General features: G+C 47.0%; 1 protein-coding gene across 1 annotated transcript in view; it reads left to right on the top strand.

The window, feature by feature from the left end:
• INVS (inversin) overlaps window positions 1-27,038 on the top strand; it is a 131,819-nt gene that overhangs the window by 93,010 nt on the left and 11,771 nt on the right. Inside the window, exons 12-14 of the mRNA XM_060247789.1 lie at window positions 601-813; window positions 11,728-12,047; window positions 14,802-15,618. Of these exons, the coding sequence (XP_060103772.1) occupies window positions 601-813; window positions 11,728-12,047; window positions 14,802-15,618 (1,350 nt within the window). The remainder of the gene's footprint in view (window positions 1-600; window positions 814-11,727; window positions 12,048-14,801; window positions 15,619-27,038) is intronic.

The following is a 27,038-nucleotide window of genomic DNA, read 5'->3' as shown; positions in this document are numbered from 1 at the left end:
TGTTTCACCTTTTGTTTGGCTTACAGGTCTCAGTGTTTCATGCCAGCACCCCCCATCCAATCTCACAGCTCACTAGTTACCCAAGCATGGGACTGCACAGGGACCATGAAGAAGATAAACAGGTTGCTTTCCTGTAACTGATGATCTTTGAGTGGTCATCTGTGCAGTCACACACGTCCCGCCCAGCCTTCCCGACTGCTGGCATCTCTGTCTACTTGCCTTCTGATGGCCTTGCCAGCAGCGGCTGGAAGAAACTGAGTGGGGGCAGAGCTTTCTCTTCACCTCTGGGCATGCTCAGCTGCCTGCTCCCTAAAGCAGAGGGGAAAACCCACCCAGAAAAACACTGATACTAGTTATTGCAGTTCTCCCAAGTCAGATTGGAGCCAGGGCCCAAACCCGTGTGTGACTGCACAGGTGACCACTCAAAGATCATCAGTTACAGGTAAGCAACCTGTTTTTCTCCACCTTTCAACTATGGCCAATATCAGGTTCAACTACTTTAGCATACAGTGCTGTAATACTCCACATCCATATGGCCTGGGGCATCATTTGGGACTTTTTTTTTTTAAATTATTCACTGGCATTTCCTTACTTTTTTAGGTACACTCCACTTGATTATGCATTGCTTGGAGGTCATCATGAAGTCATTCAGTTCATGCTGGAGCACGGTGCTTTATCCATCGCAGCCATACAGGATATTGCAGCAGTCAAAATCCAGGCGGTCTATAAAGGGTACAAAGTCCGAAAAGCTTTCCAGGATAGGAAAAACCTTCTTATGAAGCATGAACAGTTGAAGAAAGATGCTGCTGCCAAGTAAGTCTGATCATGTGTGTACATGCAAAAGACAAAAAAAGAGGAAAGAATTCTTCAGCTAACTACCATAGCTAACAAACTCTGCAGTTGATGGTAAACTCTGCCGTTTTTCTGGTAAACAACATGTGTGTGTGTGCGAGTCATTCTTTGACTGAAGGTTGTGCAGATGAAGGTGAAGGACTGCATGCAGTGGGACAGACACAGCTCAAAGTCATCCTCCCCTGAGGTTTGTGGTGAGCTGTGGACCTACCCAGACCTGGCATTTTCCACAGGTACTCTTACAGGTATTCCTGAGTATTGTGGTAGATTGGGGGCCTAGAGAGTGAATTTCTGTTGTTGATTTCATGGAGAGTGCTCCTCCTCCTTTGCTGCTTCCACCATCCTCCCCTTCACCCCCTTGTCAGTCCTCTCTCCAGCCATGCAATAAGGTGGCATTACAATGGGAATCATTACATGCAGGCCTCAGATTCAGTGGGAGCTCACAGGAGCGCAGCTGCTGCACCTTTCTGAGAGTTCCACCTCCTTGTCCATTGAATAGTAGGTGCAGCTGCATAACAATCCCTGGATGAGCTCCACCACCTCTTTTTCTACAAATCAGTCCCTGATTACATGTGTCCAATCCATGTGCATGGCTTCTGTTGACCACTGGAAATGCACAACTGTCCTTGCCAGAAATGGGTCCTTCATACAGATTAATGTGTCTGATTCATTTTGCTACTTAACAATAATAAATAAATAATAAGCCCCCCCCCCCAAAAAAAAAAAAAAAGTATTTGTCACAATACTAAATCTGTCTTTCTCTGCCCCTTTGTCTTCTGGGCTCAGGAATGCAAAGAGATTCCCTCTACCATTTCCCCTGTGTTTCTGTTGTGGTTAAATACTGGAATTTTACAATAGAAATGAAATGCTGTAAGCAGGAGAAGGAGAGGAGGGCCCTGACTCAGTGGTAGAGCATCTGCTCTGCATGCGGAGCATTCAAAGGTCAATACCTGGCATCTCCAGTTAAATAAGGACCCGGAGGCAGGTGATATAAAACACCTTAACTGAGTCCTTAGTAGACAAGACTGACCTTTATGGACCGAGGGTCTGATTCAGTATAAGGCAGCTTCATGCATTTATCTGTATTCAAGGATAGCCAAAATGGAAGAGCTGAAATCTGAAACCAGCATTATTTGAAATATTAGAAATGGAAATAAGTACAGTTTTCCTGCACCTGCAAAGGAAAGGAAGACAGAACTCCTCACCCTAAGGATGCATGAGCCGTGAGCATATTATGCCGCATCAGGGCAAGCTGGTGGTTGTGCAGCAATTCTGGGGCAGGGCTCAACCCACCTAAGCTTTACGAGATAAAACTAATTGATTTTTTCCTTAGCTTTTATTCTTTCAATATCCAAAGGATACTCACTATTTATGAATCATTCTTTCAAGGCTAAACTACAAGGCTCTACAAAAAAAAAAAAAAAAGAACTGGAAGCATCTCTTACCTCCTCCAGTTATCTTGTTATCTATCTTGTTTCCAAAGAAACAGATTTGCAAATTGTAGTAAAAGAAAAATTGATACACTTTCCTGCCTGCAAGTCAGAATTTTCTATCTAATAACATTTGTAAAGAAGCCTCCCAAAATACACAAGAGCAACTCAGAGAATTACTTTTCACATATAGCAAAGAAATATGCCGTTTCCTGTCTTTCTTTGGTTGTTCCACATTGACTTGTGGGGTGCTTTTAAACAGAATTGACCTTGTATCATACCCAAGGACTTGACATATCCCAGGTGCCAGCTCACCATGGTGCCTAGAAATTTCATTGTGGCACCTAGTATTGGGAAATTAAGATACAGAACCCTGAAGACTGAAAGGAAACTGGTTCCTACACATTTGGGGCTGGATCCTAGAGCCAAATAAAACTTGTCAAGGACTGTCATGCCAGTTCATGGAGAAAAGGACATCTATTGGTTTTTTTTTTTTTACAATACATACTTGCAATACAATGATAATTAAATGGGGGCGGGATAACTTGTGCTAAACAAGGAAATCCCTGCTGGATCAGACCAATGGTCCACCTATTCCACTATTCAGCTTCCCACAGTGGACAACCAGATGCTCCAGGAAGCCCATAATACATACAAAATGGCCAGAGACTCCCCTGTTGCCACCTCACACTCAGAAATCCAGAATAATTAAAAAATGAAACTCTTAAATCTCAGATCCAACATTAAATGACTTTTTTTGTCCAGTTCCCACCCCTTCTCAGGTGTATATCTTTGAAAATGGAAATTCTTCTTAGACATCATATTCATCCTCCGTTAATTTTTCTAATTACATTTAATCACCATTCAAGATGGTGGAAAACAGTTGTTGGTAGCCATGTTGGCCCAGTTGTGAAAGCCAAAAAGCCAAGAACACCATCAGTATAATGGCTAATTAGAGCCAACTCAATGACACATAGTGGCCACATCAACACAATCAATCCATTCATGGTCGGTCATTTATTTATTTATTGCACTTATATCCTGCCCTATCCCATGATAGGCTCAGGGCAGCTTACAACATAAATAAAATACAATAAATATCTCATTAAAACCAATTAACTAGAACAGGACAGCAGCTAAGAAACATACATTACTGCAAAGCAGTTCAATTCCCGTTAGACGTTAGCAGAATAGTAGGTATCTGTAGGCCTACTATGGGCAGGGGACGATGAGATGCTGGAAGCATCCCCCTCCTCGACTAAAGGCCTGGCAGAACAGATCCATTTTGCAGGCCCTGTGGAACAGTAATAAGCCCTGCAGGGCCCTGATCTCATTTTGGAAGATGTTCCAACAGGCCAGGGCCAAGGCAGAAAAGGCCTTGGCTCTGGTTGACACTAAGGGGTCGTCTTTCAGGCCAGGGACTACTAGTATAAATTTGAATAATAAATAAATAGTAGATGTTGCTCTGTGGAGCACAAGGCTCTCTGGGGCATATGTGAGGAGAGACGGTCCCAGTGGTCTTGTTCTGTTTCTCTTTGTTCCATGCACAACAAAGTAAATTTCCAAAACCAGTTACCTCCACTGGTCTAACCTGGAACTGAATGTTAAGGACAGAAAATCCAAAGAGGATAACCATCAGAACAGGGGATGAGAAGATAAATGCTGGAAACATCATAGGGTGTGGACTGTAGTCTTTACATGCACATTTAAAAGAAACATATATATTTCATGCAGAAAGTCCCAAGTTCAGCAGTAGCTTCTCCAGCGTACAAGCTCTCTGACACCAGCACTGGGAAAGACCTCTGTTTGATACTTAATGCCAGTGGTCGAAGACAATATTGGTCTAGGTGGACCAATATTTTAATGCAATATTAGGAAGACCCTTAAATCCCAGATCCAACATTAAACTGGATTTTTTTTTTCTAGTTCAGGTGTTGCAAAGCAGCATAGTTAAGGTAATAAAGAGGAATAATACAAAGCAAAACCTCTGACGGCTGCATCTTGAATACCTGACACTGCATTTCATTCCTCCTTAGTCAATTCTCAAAGATTAAGGGGGAATTAAATTTTGTTACAGACCCTGTGTTAAAAAATACATTATGCCGTTCCAACGGTTTTTTTTAAAAAAAGTGTTTTTAATTGTCACATGAAGATATTTTTGCCCTTTCTGGAACCATTTTTAGACCTATTACTGAACCATTGATACTGCCTCCTGTTTAGTTGAGAATAACAGAATCAAAGTAGAGATTTTTAAAAAAGAAATAAAAAGCAAATTGGGTAAATGGGTATATCAAGTTGTCACTTATAACAAATTGCATTTATGTTCTGTCATAAACCAGAGGGGACATGGTTGTCACCATTCTGCATACCCATCTGTGCTTTCTACAGCTAAACTTGGACAGTGTGTAATTCATAGCTGTGTACAGCCAACTAACATCTCTTCTGACTTGATAAAACCTGCTTTCTGGATACATATATTTGTTTATGGGAACCCTGAATGGCTGGTAATAAAGTTTCAGCTTTTAAATAAAACAGATACTCTCTGTTTTGTTCTAGCTGCATTGCCTATAAAGAGCACAGAGATGAAAGATGGAGGCAGCAGGACTTAAATGAAAAATAACAGCAAATATTTCATAGTTTGAAACGGGATTGTATGTAGAATAAAGTCAGCTGGAGACAAAAAACAGCAAATAAAAAGAATTGCAAAATAGTAACAGCACTTCAAATACATGTACTATTTTCTCCCAAGTATGCTGCTAATGAATCTGAATGTGAACTAGCGTAATTCATTAGTAGCCACAGAATATTCCTTTCTTCCAAGAATGGCTCTCTTGACTACTATCTTATCAGAGCAGAGACTTCAGAAAATTGGAGCGCCTTCGCTGTTATTGCTACTGTGGCATTAGTCATCTGTCATACAATTAGTGTACAAATGTTATGGAGATACGATTGCCAGATCTGGGTTTGACAATTTCAGGAGATTTGGGGGTGGAGCCTGGGAAGGGGAGGGACTTCGATGGAGCATAATCCCACAAAGTCCACCTTCCAAAGCAGCCATGTTCTCCAGGTGAACTGATTTCTGCTGACTGGAGATCAGTAATCCCAGGAGATTTCCAGCCACCACCTGGAGGATATATAACAAGAAAAGGGGATCATAGTCAATGGGACAGGCAATGGTAGTGAAACAACTACTGTGATGATAAACAAAGTTTATAGTAACCCTTTAAAAACCATATATTTTAATGCTCCACATTTTAAATTTTACATACTACATGTTATAATAAAAATTCAGTTTAAATATCCATTCATATATTTGATATTGTAAATTTTGCATACTTCATGTTGTAATAGAGGTCCAATATTAACATTTCCATATTGCAAAAAAAGTCTATGAGCACCCAGATATAGGCCCATTTCATCAGTAGACTTCCTCAGGAGTAATGTTTTTTCCAGGTGTAACAGCCACTCGTACTGACCAATGTTCGTGATTCTTCTTACCACATCTTTTCTCTCTATCACTCCAAGACACTTAAGTGTGTAGATTTTTCATATAGGAGCTAGAGCCATTTCAAACTGAGTCATTTAACCAGATGCTCAAGCCTTCTGGAGTTTGCTGGCCTATAGCCCTCTATGAATATATTCAGCAAGCTGTTCTTTAGATGGCCATTTGCTCTTATTTTCTTTATAATTAATTTTAATGTCGAGCAGGCCCTTCTTTTTGCAGCAATTTTAGCTCAAAACACTTAAGTATATGGTTTCAAACATTCCAGTACTGTGCCTGTCCTAAATTCAAAACCTCTTAGAATTTACTGGCGACAAAGAATGTAAAGAAGATGGAACATTGATTGGACCAGATCGTAAGCAGATCCTAGTTCAATCAGTTCTGTTGCTGATGTAAACTTTGATTTTGAAGTCCTTGGAAAATCATCATGTACCATCCTGTACCTAAAGTTATACCACAAGGCAGGTGTTTTGTCTCTTAGCCAACGTAGAGTTCTTTGGATAAATCATTCACATGAGGAGTTTATGATGGAGATATATTTTGATGCCAGCAAAGCATAGTCCCTTTTTATATAGTTCTGCTCAAGGCTTTTTTTGTAGAAAAAGCCCAGCAGGAACTCATTTGCCATTGGCCTGATCCAACATGGCTTCTCTTAGGTTCTTAAACTTGACTCAGTCAGACCCATTACTAGAATATGTGTATATAATTCTTATCCAACAAAAGCCATTTTCTCCCCATTTGATGAGCTTGCTTGTATATATAGCGAGGGCTCAGCAGACGGATACAGTCTTCACCTCAGCATAGAGACATAAATCTGTGGCCAAATGGCTGGTTGCAAATGACAGGGAGACAATATTCTAGTCAAACCGTTCCGAACCGGGATTCATAGAAATGCTGTGCCATATGCAAGTAGGGATGGGCACAGAGGAGAGTAATAAAACATTACTTGGTTGCCCAGGAACATGGATTTCAGTCAGCCAAAGCTTTGAAATTTAAACTCCTCTGCCTATTTACTAACAAGCCATGTAGGTCTTAGCAAGGGAGCTGGATACATGAATAAAGTCGCACATTCATGCATAGCTCTTCGTCTTACAGTAGGGGTCCCCAACCCCTAGGCCACAGACTGGTATCAGTCCGTGGCCTGTTAGCAACTGGGCCACGGAGCGAGGCAGAGCAGCCCTGCAGCTCCTTCCACCTGCCTGGGACCCAGGCAGAAGAAAGAGGCAGCTCAGCCTTGCTCCAAGCACCACCTCTTTCATCCACCTGGGTCTTGGTTGGGTGGAATGGGCAGTGAGGCAGTGCCCTTTGCCTAGCCCAGATTTAAAGTCCCCCATGGGGGGGCAGGGACAGGGCGTGGGAGGCAGCCTGGGGTGGCAAAAACCCCAGCACTACGTCTCCACTGGTCCATGGAAAAATTGTCTTCCATGAAACTGGTCCCTGGTACCAAAAAAGTTGGAAGCAACTGTCTTACAGCTCAGATTCTCAGTGCTAAACAAGTGTCCTCGTTGAGACATATCATATTAGAGGTGATATTTATAGCCCCCCTTTCTTGCTGAGACTCAGTGGATTACAAAATATTTCTTAAAAATCTGTCAGATAGCATAAGTCATCCAATAAACAGTGCAGTAGGACTGGGATTACAAAACTGGAAAACAATGCAAACCAATAGTGAAAAAAGAAACCTGACTAAGACATGGTGTAGTATAATGCAGAAGGCAGCTCACAAAGGTAGAGTTGGGGAAGGATTCGTTTTGAGTATTTCACTGTACTTTGAGAACTCATTTGAGTTGAATTATAAATCGACAGACAAAATAAAACTCATCCATAATGTACTCACTCAGAACTTGGAATGTTTTCAGATAGTGCTTTATTATTGTTTAGCACTTTTATTTGCCATCTCTCAATTTAAATGTCTGAAATGGGTCACTACAAAACAATCTATATGCTATTAGCTACCCCATCTGCCAATAGGTAAATCCAAGGATCAAGCCACAAAGACTCAAGAGATGTATCTGCAAACTCAAGGTACAATTTAACAAAAATATATTATGGTTTAAATTGGCCCCCAAATAAAGAGAAGGCTAGCAGCCACATCGGGTGTCTGATAACTGAGGCTGATACTGTATAGTCAAGTTCATTCCAGCCACACCGGGTGGTATCTGATACTGTGTCTGAGGCTGATACTGTATAGTTGAGTTCATTCCATATGTATAATTACAGTCTCAAGCAACCACTGTAAACATCTGTTCCAGTTAGTGGGATTGAATTGGGAGTGGTACTGTTACCTCTTCTGGCTCTTTGTCTTTTACTTGGCCATAGTCAAAGACCTGTTTTCTGGTCTGATGTGAAACACAGAGAAGGTACCAGTACCAGCACTGGAGTGGGGGCATAAATAACATGGAGGCTCCTCCACAACAAACGTTAATCAGATAAAATTTGCAGAAGGAAGCTTCTATCCCTAGTTACCAACTCTTTATAAGAACATAAGAAGAGCCCTGCTTGATCAGACCAGTGGTCCAACTGATGGCCAACCAGTTCCCCTGGAGGTCCAAGAACAGGGCACAGATGTCGAGAGTCACTCCCATTTTGTTCCTCTTGCCATATGTATCCAATTCATACAGTGCTAATGCTTGTGCTTTGCTATGCTGGCTTTGAAGCATCCTGTTGCCTGCTGCTTATCTAGAGGGAGGGTGACATGTCTGGGAACTGGCTAGTTACTACGCAACCAAGGTCGGGGAGCTGCAGGAGATGTAACCGAAGGACTGATAACAGCACCTGGGGTGAACCCGCGCGAAACCCCCGCTTTAGTTTGGCACGCTTGGCTTGAATTATAACAGTCAGAGCAAAGGTTTATAAGGACTAGGAACTGGTGGGAGAGCCAGTTCCGACAACGCCTGTATATGCCCATGATGCTGGAATAAAGATCTTGAACTCCACTTGTCTTTTCCTTGCCTCTGGGTCTGACAACAGAGGCTAAGGCAAAGTTGTCAAACTCATGTGTTAGGAGGGCCGGATCTGACGCAAATGGGACTTTGTCGGGCCATGCCATGACTGTCATAAAATATAATGCCAGGTAGTGGAGATATAAACTTTATAATGGCTACAGACAAACACAATTAAAGATATTATTTTTTACATTTAAAATACAAACATGCTTAAAACTCTTCCAGTATTTTGTTTAAGTTGGAAAGGTAGGGGAATAGTGGGATTTGGCAGTGCAATTTTTAAAATAAACAATCAAGAAAAAGCACAAGGCTTTGGCTCTGTGGAAACAATGAAATGGCATTGTAAGCTTCTCCCCCTGCCCCAGTCTACTCAGATTGCCAATGGCTTTCCAGTATAATATCCCCCTTCGACTGTGGGTTCCCACATTAGAGTACTCACTAGCTTAGGTCCATTCAGCAGAGATAAGCTGGTTGAAAGCATCAACCCCTTTGTTTGCAAGGACACAACTCCAGGAAGCATGAGTTTCAGCTGGCTATAGGAAAGCTGAAAATGTAACCATCTCCACTCCATTTGAAACCATTGCAGAGCACAAGCAAAGCTGCAAGGAAAACAGGGAATGACCTTAAAATCCAGCCCATGTTTTCCTTGCAGCAGCCAGCAAAGAAAGGCAGTAAGAACCCGGGAACTGAGACTAAGCCTGGGAGCTTCAAAGGGTGCTTCAAAGAGCCTTTGAAGTTCAGAGACTGAAAGAAACTCAGTGCCAAAGCCTCAAAGAGCCTGGAAACTGTAGGAAACAGCCTGGGAGCTTCAAAGGGTAAGGACAGAAGGGGGAGGAGAGGGGAGAAAAGAACCTGATGGGCCTGATCAAAGCCCAGTGTAGGCTGGTTCTGGCCTGCGGGCTAGATATTTGACACCCCTGGGCTAAGGCCTTCCCTTGATGTTGCCTCCTGGCACTGGTATTCAGACGTTTACTGTCTGGATGTGGAAGTTCCCTTTAACCACCGTGGCTGTGTCATGCCCCACCTTCTCACCCAGGGGCCTCCCACCAGAGGCTGTCACTCAGGCAGCCCTGAGCCTACTTCAGGTCTCAGAATGTCCAGGGAACAGGGTCTGTGCCACGCTCTAAGCTCCTCTGGCCCACCGGTGCCATTTGACTCTCTCTCTGTTCCCTCTGTGATCCCCATTGGGGAGAAGTATACATTTTAATACATAAATTACCTTGAATCCTTTGTTCTCCTTTACCTTGGAGAAGTATACATTTTAATATATAAATTACCTTGAATCCATATTGATCAATAGTTTGGGATATACATTTATTAAATAAATATAATTGAACAAATACAAAAAGTGCATGCCACAATATATTTGCGAGTTCTTAAAGTGTTGCAAGACTCTTAGTTGTTTGGAATTGGTCTGCTAATCAGACACATGTCTAGAACATAGAATGACAAGGCTAGGGCTTCTACTGTGGTATGAACATTCTCTTGCTTGACTTGTTTCTTTTTAGGGATGAATTGGAGGAGGAGGTGAATGAAGAGCAGGCTGTGCTTCTTTGGAAAAAAAGGGAAATAATTGTGCTGTGAATAGCAAGGGTCTGGTTTATCAGATCAAAATGGCTGCAGGATTTGTACCACTTGTGAGACAAACACCCAGATGTTGACCGTTTGTGCAGTGGCAGTATTATTATTTGAGAACAAGCCACTCCTGTCAATGCTAAAGGGAGTGTAGAAGTGCCTCAACCTGCCCAGAGTGTCATTTGTGGGTCACTTAGCAGCGTTTCATACATCGAGGCTCAGTCAACTGCTTCCATGGCGAATACATGATAAGATAGCAGTGACAGATAAAGTCAGGGCTTTTTCCTGGCATATTACACTAAAGCAATGTCTCTTCAGTTGCTGGTGGATCACTGGAACTGATGAAGACACACAGCACAACTAATCTGTCATGCATCAACAATCTACAAACCATGTTCCAACACTGAGTGTTTCTAAAACATCAGAGGGCCTCTCTCTCTCTCGGCTTGGCTTCGCGAACGAAGATTTAAGAAGGGTGCAATAGTCCACGTCTGCTGCAGGCTCGCTGGTGGCTGACAAGACCAATGTGGGACAGGCAGGTCCGGCCACAGCGGCTGCAGGGAAAAGTCTGATTTAGGGTTGGTGCTGTAGCAGTGCGATTCTTCCAGAGGGCCACATCATTTAGTATTCACCACCTGTCATTTGAACAAGAGGGTTTTATTCCTTAACAAAGATTCGTTATTTACTTAAATTTTCATCCAATGCTCGCATTTGGTTTCTGTTTGCAAGATAATGAAGTTCCCCGTTGAGATCCTAAAGTCCAAATCACCAGGCATATTGGTACTTGCATTCCCAGGAGAAACTGAGGGCTTAGTTAGATGGGACAGCATCTTGAAGTTCACCATGGTGACCCAACCATCATCAGGTCTGCAGCATGGGTGGAAATGCGGTGTCTGCTCTCCCCATCCATGCTTTTCAAGGGAGTTTTCTGGGGGCTTGGGCTGTTATAATAATAATAATACTTTGTTGAAAGCAGTGTGAGAGGAGGGACAGGTGCCCCTCCTCCCCCACTTGGTGATCCAGATCAGGTTGGGCCCCTGCAGCATTTGTATACAGCCATTATCATCCCTAAAATGACAGAGACATCCCTGTGGTGGATTCAGGGATTCCATCATGTCTAGTTGGAGTCTTTAGCGTAGCATAGGGGTGCCAAATGCGTAGCCCACAGGCTATATCCACCCCACCACACCCCCAGGACTTATATGCAGCCCACAAACAAGTGCTTGTTGTCTGCTTCCTTCTCCCTTTCTCTTGCTTTCTTCTCATCACAGATTGTTTTGCCAGGCTCTCTCAGTCGCACAGGAGCTATGGATGTAGATTATTTAAAGCAATATAAGGAAGACTAAAACCTTGCATAATTGTTAGTGCTGTGCTCCAAAAATGGTTTCAGTAAGTTTGTAAAGTTACCAACATTGTGTTACAGGAAACGTGAAGAAGAAAACAGAAGGAAAGCCACCGAGCTGCAGAAAGAAATTAAGAACTTCAAGGTCAACGGGCTCCCATTGCAGCAGCAGGCTCAGAAGTGCCTTTTGGGGAACGAGTCAGAAACAGGGTTTCATATCCCACAGCGCCCCATTCAGCAAGATGATGCTCATAAGAAAAGGCCTTCCTCCAGCAACACTTTTCAAGATCGAGCTGAAAGAAGCAGGAAAGACTCCGCTAAAATCTCATCGAACAATGAGACCACCAAGAACAAATGTCATTCCACGGAACAGCTTGGTGAAGATCACAAAAGAAAAAAGGGTTTGTCATCCCTATATTATCTTTGGTCAGGGATAGAAGTCTGAAGGTAAGCAGTCAGTCAGGGATGGGGTGAAAGAAAACATCAGCCTGCCCAGAGCAATGGATTGTTCCAGTCAAGGAGTCAGGCTGGGCTCTGATGTGGATAGCCTAGGCCAACACAAACTTGTCAGATCCCTGAAGCTAAGCCTTGGTCAGTATTTGGATGGGAAACCATAAAGGACCACTACACAGTGGCAGGCCATGGCAAACCACCTCTGAATAGCTCTTGGCTTGAAAGCCCTATAGGGTCATCGTGGCTATGACTTGGCTGACAAAGAAGGGGGAAGTCAGGCCACATTTAGCAACTTTTTAATGTAAAGTAAAATTCTTTTGTCATCTGGCGTTACCCAAGCTTTGCTGAGCCAGTGACTGTAAAACCACCCTCTGGCCACCTGCAGTGCTAGTGCAACAGAGAACATGTGATCAGCTCTTTCTTCTGGAAAGGTACCATGGAGGAATAGAGAGTAAGGCACTTGAGTTCTTGTATAAATATCAGACAACAGGGAGGAGGGGTATGCACTCAGTATTTACTGAGCCGAATAAATACCCAAAAAAATACCTTGTTGGTATTTTTCGGGTATTTATTCAGCTGGATCAGATTTTCTAGTCTGATTCAGTTACTGATCAAGCTGAGTCGAAATAAAAGCTGATATTATTCAGCTCTTATTTGGGCTCAGCTTCACATGCTGAAGCAGCACAAGTTCACTCCCTTCCAGGTGAACTCGCACCACTTCCAGGTTCCTCACGCATGGCACGAGGCACATGCCTTCCCCTCCCCAAGTTGTGCCACCACAGCCACATGCCTGAGTGAGTGAAGGAAAGACATTTAAGACCTTTAAATGTCTTTAAATACCGTCGCTTCCCTCACTGAAGCTGCTGCTCTTGCAGCACAACTCAGAGGAAAGGTATTTAAAGGCAGCGCACCTTTCCTTCACTGCTTGAGGTGCGATTCAGGAGGGAAGGTAAGTCATGCTGCAAGAAATAAATCTGGCAATACTGATTATTTCCCAGTTGATATTGGGATTCAGAAATACTGGTATATGCCAGGGGTGGCCAAACTGGCTCGGGAGCCACATGTGGCTCTTTCAAACATATTGTGTGGCTCTTGAAGCCCCCCACCACCCTGGCAGCCAGCTTGGAGAAGGCTTTATTTATTCCTTTGAATCACTTCTCCAAGCCAAGCCAGCTGGCAGCTTGGAGAATGCATTTGAAGTGAAAATTGCTTTCTTTCCACCTCTCTCTGCTCTTTCCCCCCTCCACCTTATTTGCCTTCCTTCCTTGCTGCTCTCAAACATCCAACACTCATGTCTTGTGGCTCTCAAACATCTGACATTTATTCTGTGTGGCTATGTTGAGCAAGTTTGGCTGCCCCTGGTATATGCCAATATTTTTCAGGTTTAGTATACCCAAACCCAAAAAATACCTTTTGTGTGTGCATGTGTGTGTGTGTGTGTGTGCACAATCCTAATAGGGATGAATCATCATCAAGAATTTGTTTTGCATCATTTGTATAGCTCATACATGTTTCTCATTTATAATCATTTTTTAAAGCTTTATAAAAAATGCTGTTTGGAGCGTTCAGAGGTATAAAATACATTTGATCAGGAAAGCCTTTTAAATCTAAATTATAGCTTTGGCTATATAACAAACATAGATCTTGGCATTCAGAAATATTTCACTGAGGATTATTCAAACTTGTTGACTTCCTAAATTGCGTGCAACATTAGTGAGCTGAAAATTACATACAATCCCTTGGATATTATTAAATTGCCGAGCTAGAAGGGGTGCTATATAGGCCATTGCTCAGTTCAGGAAATCCAAAGGTAGAATATTCCCAACAGATAGGTGCCTCGCCTCTTCTTGAAGACCTCCAGCCAGGGAGCGCCCGCAGCCAGGTAGTCTGTTCCATTGTCAAAAATGCTCTGGGGCAGTGTCATATTGGTAAAAAGTTGGCAGGGTTGCCACCCCTCTGCTGGCCGGTACTGTTACCCCTCTCCACTGGCAACCCCCAAGGGAATTTTGCAGGATGGGGAGTGTGACCAGTGCTGTGCCATCACTTCCAGTTGAGCAGCCAAAACTGACATTGCCATGTCTATTACATTCTAGGAATTCCCCCAGTCTCTATGGTAAATACCCCCAGTCTCTGTGGGTAAAGAGCCAGTTTGGTGTAGTGGTTAAGTGCGCAGACTCTTATCTGGGAGATCCGGGTTTGATTCCCCACTCCTCCACTTGCAACTGCTGGAATGGCCTTGGGTCAGCCGTAGCTCTCGTAGGAGTCGTCCTTGAAAGGGCAGCTGCTGTGAGAGCCCTCTCAGCCCCACCCACCTCACAGGGTGTCTGTTGTGGGGGGAGAAGGTAAAGGAGATTGTAAGCTGCTCTGAAACTCTGATTCAGAGAAAAGGGCGGGGTATAAATCTGCAGTCGTCTTCTTCTTCATTCGAGATTTGGGAAATCCCAAGAGCATCACAGACATGGCAATATTACTTCCAGCTGCTCAACCGGAAGTGGTGTCACTGTGCTCATATTGATGATTCCCTCTCCTGTTTTTCCTTCCCGCTGCACTCCAGAGCCAGGTTGTGCCAGAGTGTAGGTGAGGGAGGTTACCATAGCAGGCGGCGTAGCATCCCTAGCTGTTGGGATTCAATGAAAGAAGTTTATATTAGGAAATTAGAAATGAGAATATTTCCTCATGCTGACTTCTCTGTGTCCCCCTAGAGCTTTCCAATGCAAACCACAAAAGCAAGCCTGCCTCTGTCGCTCCTCATCCCATTAAGAAAAACGATGGATCCAAGCATCAGGTGGTCGTGAAGCATCAAGCTGTATCTGCTGCCGCTGGCAGGAATGGTAAAAAACACAAGGAATCTGTTGCAAAAGCAAATGGCAGCTCCTTGCATGCCAGCAAAAGGCACATCCCCAGCAGGAGGGCTACCAGCTCCAGGGAGAAACCAGAAGATCAAAGCCAGTCAGTGAACGGCAACAGCAGCCATTGTGAAGAAATGCCGGTGTGTGCTCAAAGCAGTAACTTCACTAATGGAAGCGCAAAGAACTCAAGGCAGTGTGAAATGGCACTTAAAGGCAGCCCACAGTCTCTGAAAGCCAAAAACAAAGAGTTAAATGCTGAGAGATGGTCTCCCGCTGGCTCCAGCAGGCCTGGAAGTGCCAAGACGGGAAGTGTGAACATCAGAAGGGACACTGTGAGGGCTGCCCTTACACAAACCAACAAGTCGGCAAATGAGGACAGTCCCAGAAAGGCCTGCCCTTTGCCACTTCACGATGAAAGGACTACAAGGTTGGTGCCCAACAGACCGGCATTGGGCAGTGTCCCTGGAGACCACGCAAAACCGAGCAGGCCAGCTCTGACTGCATCCAGGCACGCAGAAGAGCCATCGGGCTCTCTTCAGCACGGGAGCACAAACATTGCACTTATTCCAGTAGCCATCCGGATGCAGGTCATAGAGAAGGAAAGGGCAAGAAAGGAGTTGTTCCGGAAGAAGAACTGTGCTGCTGTCGTTATTCAAAGGGCATGGAGAAGGTAAGGAGATGCTCCGTTTCTTCCTTCCTTGCTTACTTTGTTTGAATCATTTCATATTTCCTCAGGATATTTAGCATGAGATTAAGCTTGAAGCTGTGGCATATTTTGAATTACCAAGCCTGCGGGTGGTGAAACCAGCCTGGAGCGAGTGGTTCAGTAAAGAAGCTAGCCACTGCGTTGGATTCATCAGCTTGTCCAGGGCTTTTTTTGAGCAGGAACACAGTTCCGGCTGGCTTGGCTTCAGGGGGTGGGCCTAATATGCAAATAAGTTCCTGCTGGGCTTTTTCTACAGAAAAGCCCCATGTGAAACAATGATGATGCCAGTGGGTGTGGCTTAATATGCAAATGAGTTCATGCTGGGCTTTTTTTTTTAGCTTGTCTGTTGCCACTTCGCATGCTAAAAGAATGCCTTTAGGAAGGATGCCTCCTCTTTCCACATACAGATATTGTATGAAGGGCCAAGTCTTCATGAGCTGTTTGCAGAGATCATTAGAGATACAAGTCATCAGGGTTTGAATGGCATTGTACAGCTAACGAGGGGGCAAAGCTCAGAGGTAGGGGACATGCTTTACGTGCAGAAGGTGCCATATTCAGTCCCCACTGAAGGGCCTCTTCCTGAGACCCTGAAGAGCCAATGACTGTCAGAGTAGCAGTACTGATCTTGAATACCCAAGGGTCTGACTCAGTATGCACCATCTGGACCATTTTGAAGACTGGACTGCTTAGCTTTCAAGTTCTGATGAGATCGAGCTAGCATGGCTATCCTGGTCAGGACAGTAGAAGTGCTAAACTAGTGAATGAAAATGTTGAAGGATGGGACAAGGGTAAATGACTTAATCAAGGTGGGAAATGAGGCTAGTTTGGTAATTGTGAGTCTCAGTTTGTTTCTGGGTTTGTTTGGGGTGCTGACTCTGACATCTAAAGTCCTAAATGTGCTGGGCTTAGAGTAACTTAAAGTACTCTAAAACAAGGGTCCAGGCAAATAGGTGTGAAAAACCTCCGCTTGAGACCCTGGAGAGCCGCTGCCAGTCTGAGAGGACAATACTGACTTTGATGGACCAAGGGTCTGATTCAGTATAAGGCAGCTTCATATGTTCATATGTACTGCCTCCATTTGTATCAATTTGCCAGGAGGTTTCAGTGTGTGGGAACTCACTTTAGCTGAGGTTAGGCTGACTGGGACTTGCAGGGGAACTCTTTCAGCTGTAGCTCCCAGATCATGGAATTCCCTCCCCAGGAAATGAGGTAGGCACTAGGGATGAGCACAAACCGGGGATATATAGTGATTCATTTGACTTCTGGCCTTGTTCACATTTTACTGGATCATTTGGTTTGAGAGGTGCAAAATTCACCAGGAGTCTTTTGGCAGGCTCTCCTGCACCTGCCCTCCAAGTTTGGTGAAGACTGCATTTGGAATGCCCAAGTTATAGCCCCTCAAAGCAGGTGGCCCCAGGAAAGCTCAGCTTCAGCTCTCATGACAACTCTTCATGCTGCAGAATGGGAGCTCCATGATTGGCTCCCAGAGCTGCCAATCAAGTTACAACTGCTATGGGTGTTTCTAGGGCTCCTAGAAATCCACCCCCAGCATTGCCTAGGCATTGATTGAATCAGTGCCAGACTGTCTGAGAAAATGAACCGAAAAAATGAACTCAATGAAGCATCAAGGTCAGGGCTGGTTCGAAATGAATCACAGATCGGCTCAATTCATGCGCAAATTGCGATTCATGGTTCAGTCGTGCCTATGTCTAATATGCACCATCCATACAGGCCATCCGGACCAATCTGAAGCCTGGAAAACATTTGAATTTGGATTGCGTTGTGGAACAGCATTTGTTGCCTATACCTCTGTGTGTGCTCATTGTTATGAGATATTTAACTATGGTGGATTGTTTGATATCCCAACAGTAACCCAAGTCAGAGAGAAAAGAAGATGGGTGGATAGTTGAGCAGTGAGTAGTGGCAGAGTAAATGGTAAGAAGAGTGAGCAGGCTTCAGAAACTGAAAAGGAGAGTGCAGGAAGAGGAACCAGAGCCTGATGATAAGAAAGAGAAAGGGAAAAGAAAAGGTCAGAGAACAGAGAATATGAGAGAGAGAAGAAATCCTGAAGGAAAGAGCAGTGAAAGTACCGTATGTTCCTTCCCTTATTTGGCAAATGCTTTGAGAAGGCGGCTTTCACAATGCCTCCCCTTCTTTTCCGTCTTTGTACATACGTGGCCCTGAAAGTGATCAAGAAGGGTGATTTTACACAAATGGTGCCAAGGTTAATTAAGTCGTTCATTCCCATTTTGGCTCAAAACTGGCACAAGAGATGAACTTAAGGCTAATAAGAGCTGTATATGTTTTTCCAGAAGCTCAAAAACAGGAGAAGAGGAAGTTGGACACTTCCTTGTGGTGTGTCAAAGAGATCTTTCTGTAGCCTTTAGTAGAAGTTATGTGAGCCACATCAGCATTTTGTTCATTGACATGGCTTCTGTGCAGTCCAATGTAGGGACTGCAGCATCGCAGGCCCGCCATTCTAAGAGTGCTTCCCCTCCCCTTCTTCCTTCCAGAGTGTAGCCTTTCCTGCCCAAAGGGTCACGTGACTTGGGAGTCAGGGAGAGCACTCTTCCCTCAATTCTCTTCTTGCTGCCATAAGGAGAGCATGAGCTTACTTGACCTGCATTCTCCAGGATCTTTTCTTCTTGATCTGAACTTCAGTTTTGGGTAAAGGTAAAGATAGTCCCCTGTGCAAGCACCAGTCATTTCCGACTCTGGGGTGATGTCGCATCACGACGTTTTCATGACAGACTTTTTTACGGGGTGGTTTGCCATTGCCTTCCCCAGTCATCTACACTTCCCCCTCCCCCCAGCAAGCTGGGTCCTCATTTTACCACTTCGAACTGGCCCAGCAACCAAGGACCTCATTGCCATTAGGGCACAACCCACATTCCCCTAGGTCTTCGGATGACAAAGTCTGTGAGATCCCACATCGGTCTACAACCACCGAACACCCCCACTGCCTCCTTTGCAGTGGCCATCTCATCAAACTCCCTGTTCCTGGTCCCATTCGTGTTCCCACTTCAGTGGGGACTTTGGGATCCTTAACAGCAGAATGTACCACATCCTCGGCACCCATCACAACCTGTCTCCAGGGACAAAAGACCCAAAGGTCAGCTAAGGAAGCAGGACACTATTAGGGAGTCGACTTCACGTCTCCTTTTGAACTCTGAGGAGGGGATAGATCCAAGGCTGAAGGCAGAATCAGAAGATACTTCTCTGCCCTCACCTCCTGATGCTGAGGGTGAACCATCAGACCCATCACCTACGGAAGACTTAAAGTTGTACTCTGAACAAGTAAACTGAATGGCTAACATTTTGGATTAGGCTCTGGAAACTCCTTTAAAAGCTTGAAAGCTCTTTCCCATGGCTGGCCTGGAATGGCACAGTCCCCATGTGTGCCTGCACAGTAGACCACTCAGTGAATAATGGTTACAGGCAAGTGCAGTCCCATTTTATCACCCTCAGTCAGAATGGAGAGAAATGGAACCAGCCTCCTGGGCTGCTAACATCCTAGAGACATTGCCATAACTTAGTACCAGCTGGGAGCAGTGTTAGCCAAAGGCCTCCCTGCCAATATATTTGCTATTTAGGCAACTTTCCCACCGAGATGGGCTTTTGTAGACTTCTGTTTTCCCCAGTCAAATGGGCCAAAGTTAACTTTCCCATGTGTCCTTTCCCCAGCTGCTTCCTCATATCCATTTGAGAGAAGTATGGGGTTGTCTTCTCCTTTTAGCACTCACCACCTGATTGGAGAATGAGCACTGGGTCTGCAGCCTAGTGGTCAGCACAACATGCCTGTTTCTGGGGTGGGACGTGGGTTTGACCAGACTCAACTGCTGGTGGGTTGGGCTCCAGTCTGAAGTTTGGCACGGTACACATTGTGTTGACATTGTAGGGAAATCAGTAACTCTTTCACCAGGTATTGTTCTCTTTGCAACAAAACAAACCAGCCCAGAGAGATTCTGAGGTGAGGGAAGGATCGCTCCAGTGGCTCCCAGGACATACTGGTGGAAAAACAAGCACAGATCCAGTAGCAGCCTTAAATAGTCCTGTTACAAAAAAAAAGACCTTGAGCTTCATTGTTTAGCAAAGAAGAATAGACAATTGAATATAATTCACAGTAATCTCAGATCCTCAAGCTGTGTTCCCCATAGAAGATCTAAGCAGAGGTGTCAAACTCATTTTTTATGAGGGTTGGCTCTGACATAATTATCACCTTGACGGGCCAGGCCCTGTGTGCTATAGATACGAGAGATATTATAAAGGACACAGGCAAGCCCCAGTTAATGACGTTACTCAAAATGCAAACATGCTCAAAACATCAGCACTCCTGCAGTATTTTCTTAAAGTATCTCCCTGATGCCCACCCTCCCTCTGCCTCCGCCCATTACTCATGAGCATTGGGACCATATACAGGGACATAATGCCCAGCCTCTGTCCTCTGGCAATAAAGGTTGAGGGCCTGTTGATGACCATCCAAGTAAGCGCCCTGGATCTAAAGCTTTACTCTGGACAGGTTTGCCGTATGAGCTCCACCCTTTGCCTTCACGTCACCAGGCAGTCTCCTCAGCAGCTGAATCTGGTGTTTGGCATCGTAGATTTTTAAGTCCCAGACACTAGTCTCTCATCCAGTGTTGCCAGCCTTTTTAAAGCTCATGAAAGATGCTTTCTCAGCCTCCTGAGAAAGTGGAAAATCTGCCCAGGGTCCAGTAAGAGGTAGATTCTTATTCACTTACCCTCCTCCACACTCCATAGAGTTGAGGCTTCACAGTGAAGTTGAGGCAGAAAGGTTTTTCGTTCTGCCTCCATCAATAATGAAGAAAGAAAGCTTGATGTAATGTAAAGCCTGGCCAACTCATTTTTCAAGGTAGAGAGCCATCTGCATGACCCATTACCATAATTTCCTATGGGGGTGGGGAGTCTGCCCTAGATCACCTAGCCAGTTTGGTGTAGTGGTTAAGTGTGCAGACTCTTATTTGGGAGAACCGGGTTTGATTCTCCATTCCTCCACTTGCACCTATTGGAATGGTCTTGGGTCAGACTTAGCTCTGGCAGAGGTTGTCCTTGAAAAGGCAGCTGCTGTGAGAGTTCTCTTGGCCCCACCCACCTCGCAGGAAGGCTGTTGTGGGGGAGGAAGGTAAAGGAGATTGTGAGTGTAGTGTATTGCATTAGTACACTATCACGTTATTGCGTTATTACGCCATGTTGTATCACAAGCACCGCGCAGCCATGCAGCGGAGGCGACTGGGGGGGCAGTCCCCAGGCGACTCTGCGCAGCGCGCGAAAGGCTCCGCCTATGACCATCAGTGGCGGGAAGTTTGACTGGCCAGGATTGGACTGGCCAGCCTGGGAGGTTGTTCCGGGTTATGTATATAAGCGGGACCCGGCCCGCGTGTTCGCTCTCTTGTGATGTGCCTCAATTAAAGCATGTTGCCCTATCATCGTCTCCAGTCTCGGTACATTACAGTGGCGACGAAGGTGGGATTTTAGCCCGGGAAACAGGGCTACATCGGAGACCTCAAGGGCAACCCACAGACAACGACCATTGCCGCCGCAGCCACCATGGCTAACCAGAGTGGAACCACAGGTCACGTCGAGGCGTTCAACCCCTCGAATCCAGAGGGCTGGGAGTCCTACTCGGAACGGGTTGAGTGCTACCTAAGGGCCAACCGGATTACGGAAGACTGTATGAAGAGGGATGTTCTCCTGAGCGTCTGCGGGGCGGCCACATTCGAAATCGCCAAGGGTCTCTCGGCCCCCGCAAGGATCACGGAGAAGTCCTACGAGGAAATCGTCAGACTCCTCACCGGCCACTTCTTGCCTCAACCCTCAAGGGTGGCCCGCCGTTTCCTCTTCCACCAGAGGGACCAGGCAGCAGGAGAATCGGCCGCCGACTACCTGGCGGCCCTACGCCAGATCGCGGGCAACTGCAGCTTCGCACAGCTGGAGGAGACCCTGGCGGAACGATTCACGTGGGGCCTACGAGACGAGAGGCTCCAACAGAAGCTCTTCGCGAAGGAAGAGCTCACCCTCCAGAGCGCCTTCAGCGAAGCCGTGGCGTTCGAAAGGACCTCGAGGACCTTCCACAAGGCGAGAGCCGACACGGTCCACCAAGAGGAGTTGGACTCCGACCGACAGGAGGAAGGAGAAGCGTTCCAGCTGCGCCGCCCAGCAGGGGCGACCACCCGAGCGCCACAGCGACCCCGGACAACGGAGAAACTGCCCGCAACGAAATGCGCCAAATGTGGCGACCCCCACGAACGAAGGGACTGCCAGTACCGCAACTGGGACTGCCGGAGCTGCGGGAAGACCGGCCACATCGCGCGGGCTTGCCGAGCCAAGTCCAGCCGCCGGAGGCCGACCACTCACCACGAGTCAGCGGAGACCCACACTACAGCATCCACCAGTCTACAGGTACTGAACTTGCCCCTCGCCACCCCCGACAAGATCAAGATGGCGGTCCTCATCGAGGGGGCCCCATGCCTCATGGAGGTGGACTCGGGGTCCTCTATCTCCATAATTGTGAAGGAAACCCTGAGGAAACTGTGCCCCCGCCGCCGGCTCCAACTGAGGCCGGTGGACTTTATTCTGCGGGACTTTCAAAAAAACCCGGTACACATCGTGGGGTGGGCCCGGGTGCAAGTGGAGAGAGGGGCTTTCAGGGGACCGCTGGACATCCTGGTGGTCAAGCGCCAGCTCACCACCCTGCTGGGGCTGGCATGGTTTCGCCCATTGGGGATCCGTTTAGAGGGGGTGGAGCAAATCCAAGCAACCAGGGGGTTCGGGGAGGTATCCAGCGAGTTCCCCGACGTGTTCAATGGATCCCTGGGGAGCTACAAGGGACCGCCCATCTCCCTACCGCTCGACCCTATGGTCAGACCAATTAGGCTCAAGGCTAGGCGGGTCCCGTTCGCCTTGAAACCAAAAATCGAGGCAGAACTGGACCGTCTCACAGCCCAAGGGGTTCTGGAACCGGTTGACTATGCCACGTGGGAAACTCCCATAGTGACCCCGGTTAAGCCCAACGGGGAGGTGCGGATATGTGCAGACTACAAGTGCACAATCAATAAGGCACTGCAGGACAACCCCTACCCCGTTCCGGTGGTCAGCCACGTATTGGCAGCCTTAGCTGGGTCCAAGATATTCGGGAAGTTGGCTCTGGCACAAGCCTACCAACAGCTCCCAGTAGACGCCAAAACGGCCGAGGCCCAGACAATAGTGACCCACAGTGGGGCCTTCAGGGTGAGGAGGCTGCAGTTTGGGGTCAGTGTAGCTCTGGGGATTTTCCAGAGCATAATGGACTCTCTTCTTAAAGGGATCCCCGGAGTCCAACCATTTTTCGACGATGTTTTAATCGCCGCCCCGGACCCTGAGGAGTTCAGCAATCGCCTGAGAGAAGTACTCCGCTGGTTCCAAGCGGCGGGGCTCAAGGTCAAGAGGGAGAAATGCTTGCTAGGGGTACCGCGGGTGGAGTTCCTGGGGTTCGCAGTGGACGCAGCGGAAATCCACCCGACGGAGGACAAGACCCGAGCAATCGTGCAAGCCCTGGCCCCCACGTGCAAGGTGGAGCTACAAAGCTTCTTAAAATTGCTGAACTTTTATCACTCGTTCTTGCCCCATAAAGCAGCCATCGCGGAACCACTCCACCGGCTGCTGGACAAACAAGCCCCCTGGGAGTGGGGCAAGCGACAAGCTGCCGCGTTTCAGGCGGTAAAAGACATCCTAGTCTCTAACGCAGTGCTCCACCACTTTGACGAGAGCCTCCCAGTAATCCTGGCTTGCGATGCCTCGCCATATGGGGTGGGCGCAGTCCTGGGACACCAACTCCAGGACGGGAGGGAGGTACCGGTGGCGTATTACTCCCGAACACTATCCCCGGCAGAGCGCAATTACGCTCAAATTGACAAAGAGGCTCTGGCAATCGTAGCAGGGGTCCAAAAGTTCAACGATTATTTGTATGGGAGGAGGTTCACCATAGCCACAGACCACAAGCCACTCTTGGGTCTGTTAGCTCCGGACCGCCAAACCCCACAAATCCTATCGCAGCGCGTGTTGAGGTGGAACCAATTCCTTAACTCATACACGTACACCTTGGTCCACCGGCCCGGCAAGGTAATGGGCCACGCGGACGCGCTCAGCCGTTTGCCGCTACCCGCCATGGACCCAGACCCAGCCCCGGCCCACCACGTTATGATAGTCGAAACACTCCCGGAGCAGCCCCTACACACAACTGAGGTTGCAAAAGCCACTGGGAAGAATAAAACACTGGCGAGAGTTCTCGACTGGGTGGTAAGGGGGTGGCCGGATGGGAAGATGGGGGAAGAGTTCAGGCCATACAACACAAGGAGGGAGGAACTAGCCGCCCACAAAGGGTGCCTCTTGTGGGGTAGTAGGGTAGTGGTTCCCCCCCCCCCGCTACAGAAGTGAGTACTAGAGTCACTCCACAAAACCCACCCAGGTATAGTAAGAATGAAAGCCTTAGCGCGGAGCTATGTCTGGTGGCCGGGGATGGACGAGGAGATAGAGAACTGGGTTCGGAGGTGTAGCGTGTGCCAGGAGTCTTGACCCGAACCGCCCAGCGCCCCCGCCACAAGATGGGAAACCAACCGGAAACCATGGTCGAGGCTCCACATAGACTTTGCGGGCCCCTTCCAGGGTCAGATATTTTTGATTGTGGTGGACGCCTACACCAAGTGGCTGGAGGTCATTCCAGTAGCGTCCACCTCATTGGCAGCCGCAATCCGAGCGCTGCGCAGGGCCCTGAGCACACACGGTATCCCGGACACAATAGTTTCGGACAACGGGACGGCTTTTACCTCTGGGGAATTCCAGGCGTTCTTACAGAGGTACCTAATCAGACACATACGGTCCGCCCCATTCCACCCGGCCACCAACGGCCAGGCGGAGCGCATGGTGTGCACAACTAAGGAGGCACTGGGTCGGATTGTGCAGGGCGATTGGGACCACTGGCTAGCCGCATTCCTGTTTGATAACAGGGTAATCCCCAACCCAGCCATGGGGGTGAGCCCAGCGGAGCTCCTCATGGGGCGCAAGCTCACCACAAGGCTGGACCGGATGTACCCCGACAGAGCCTCGGACGTCTGCGGGTCCCCGGAGATCAGGGAAGCGGCCAGGGGTTTCTTCGCGGGGGATCCGGTGTTCGCTCGGAATTACGCGCAGGGGCCAGAATGGGTGGCAGGACGGGTGCTGCGCGTACTAGGGTCCCGCCATTATGAAGTGTCGACAGAGGGGGGCCAGATCTTAAGACGGCACATCGACCAATTGCGCCGCCGCACCTTGCCGGAGGAACCCACCGAGGCAAGGGACGCGAGGGCCAGGGGTGAGCCAACAAGGGGTCTGCCAGAAGCGGCAGCGCCAATCCTGCCCACGCACGATCCCCCGAGTCCGGCAGAACCAGAGCCCCCTACAGAACCGAATGGGCAGCCATCGGAGGGGGCACTCCCTGGGGAGACTCCAGCCACGGGAGCCGCCCCGACACCACAAGCAGCCCCTAGGCGATCAACCCGGGAGCACCGGGCTCCCGCCTACCTACAGGACTATGTACATCAACTAGGGGGGGAGGAGTGTAGTGTATTGCGTTAGTACACTATCACGTTATTGCGTTATTACGCCATGTTGTATCACAAGCACCGCGCAGCCATGCAGCGGAGGCGACTGGGGGGGCAGTCCCCAGACGACTGTGCAGCGCGCGAAAGGCTCCGCCTATGACCATCAGTGGCGGGAAGTTTGACTGGCCAGGATTGGACTGGCCAGCCTGGGAGGTTGTTCCGCGTTATGTATATAAGCGGGACCCGGCCCGCATGTTCGCTCTCTTGTGATGTGCCTCAATTAAAGCATGTTGCCCTATCATCGTCTCCAGTCTCGGTACATTACAGTGAGCCTCCCTGAGACTCTGAGATTAGGAGTGGAGGGCAGGGTATAAATCCAATATCTTCTTCTATGAGATGGCTGTGGTTTTCCAGGATGAAGCTCTTCACCTAATGAAACAGCAAATTGTTACCTATCAGGATGCAGCTGACTGCAGAGTGAAAGTTGACAATTTTTACCATCCACAGATACTCTTGGCTCTAGTCTATCTCACTGCTGTCTGAAGTTCATGCTCATTTCCTAGATCTACCTTTCAAAGGGTAGGACTTTTTTTATAGCATGAAGATTTATTAGACCCTTGACTGGGACCAGAAGCTGAGGTAGATGGCCCAGTCTACGAGCCTGCCCATTTCTATTGAACAACTGCAGTGCTCTTAGCTTGTCCGTTTACTGATCAACTACCTCCTATCCTTCGTGTGACTTTTCTTCTTTTTTGCAAGCCTTTCTCCTCCTTGACTCATAAGCCCAAATCTACAGAAATTGTACTTCTTATCCACACACTCAAAAGGCTCATTGAGCTCTAAAGGGAGTTTTGGGGGATCTTGTGGCTTCTTTCCGCCACATGCCTTCTATCTCCAACAGTGCCTTCCAGCTTGGGAGACTATAAGACAGATCAGGTACTTTTCATCATCAACTTTGGATGCATCATGTTCTCTTTACTTCCACCATTCAGATTGTATTCAATGTAGCTTCAAGAGATGGATGTCCAGCTTCAAAAGGGAATAATAGAGGCAGTGCCTTGGTTTCACAGGGCCTAGAGTTGTTCCCTAGCTACCTCGCCCTGAAGAAAGACAAAAATTTCCAGACTCAATTTCAGGGGCATTAACAACTAGACTGAGGACAAGAGAGATCCAAGTGGGCAGCCGTGTTGGTCTGAAGTAGTAGAACAAAATAGAAGTCAAGTTGTACCTTTAAGACCAACTTAGTTTTATTTAGAACGTCAGCTTTCGTGTGCTCTCTAAGCATACACTTCATCAGACGAGGAATCCGGTATAGTGAGCAAAGCCACACATAGCTGGTAGCCAGTGGCTCAGAATGCAAACTGGTACAAATTTAAGATCCAATGACAGTATAGTAAAATTATCTGGTAGGAAGTGGTTTAGAATGCAAAATGGTACAAATTTAAGATTCAGTGACAGAATAGTAAAATTAACAAATTGAGCAAACCTTTGATCTGAGTAGCATGAGCATGCAAAAGCAATAAAACAGTAATATGTCAAAATGTGAGAATGTCTGTCAATGACTATATTGCATTAAGCCTGGGTGAAAAGGAAGGTATTTATATATACAAGAGGTTCTGAATGGTGATCCTAGTACCCGTCTTGCCATTTCTGAAGGCAAGAGCCTAGCTCACCTCTGTCAGCCTTGTGGATACCTACTTCCACATCTTGATCTGACCACAGCACTCTTGGGTATGTTTGGTTTGGACTGAGACAAGACCACTGCCAGTAAAATGATGCTGAGGGCTTTCACCCAGTGGAAGACAGTGGCTG

This window comes from Heteronotia binoei, chromosome 10, assembly GCF_032191835.1.
Source record: "Heteronotia binoei isolate CCM8104 ecotype False Entrance Well chromosome 10, APGP_CSIRO_Hbin_v1, whole genome shotgun sequence".
In the NCBI taxonomy this organism is placed as follows: Eukaryota; Metazoa; Chordata; class Lepidosauria; order Squamata; family Gekkonidae; genus Heteronotia; species Heteronotia binoei.
This window is presented reverse-complemented; position numbering and strand designations above follow the sequence as displayed.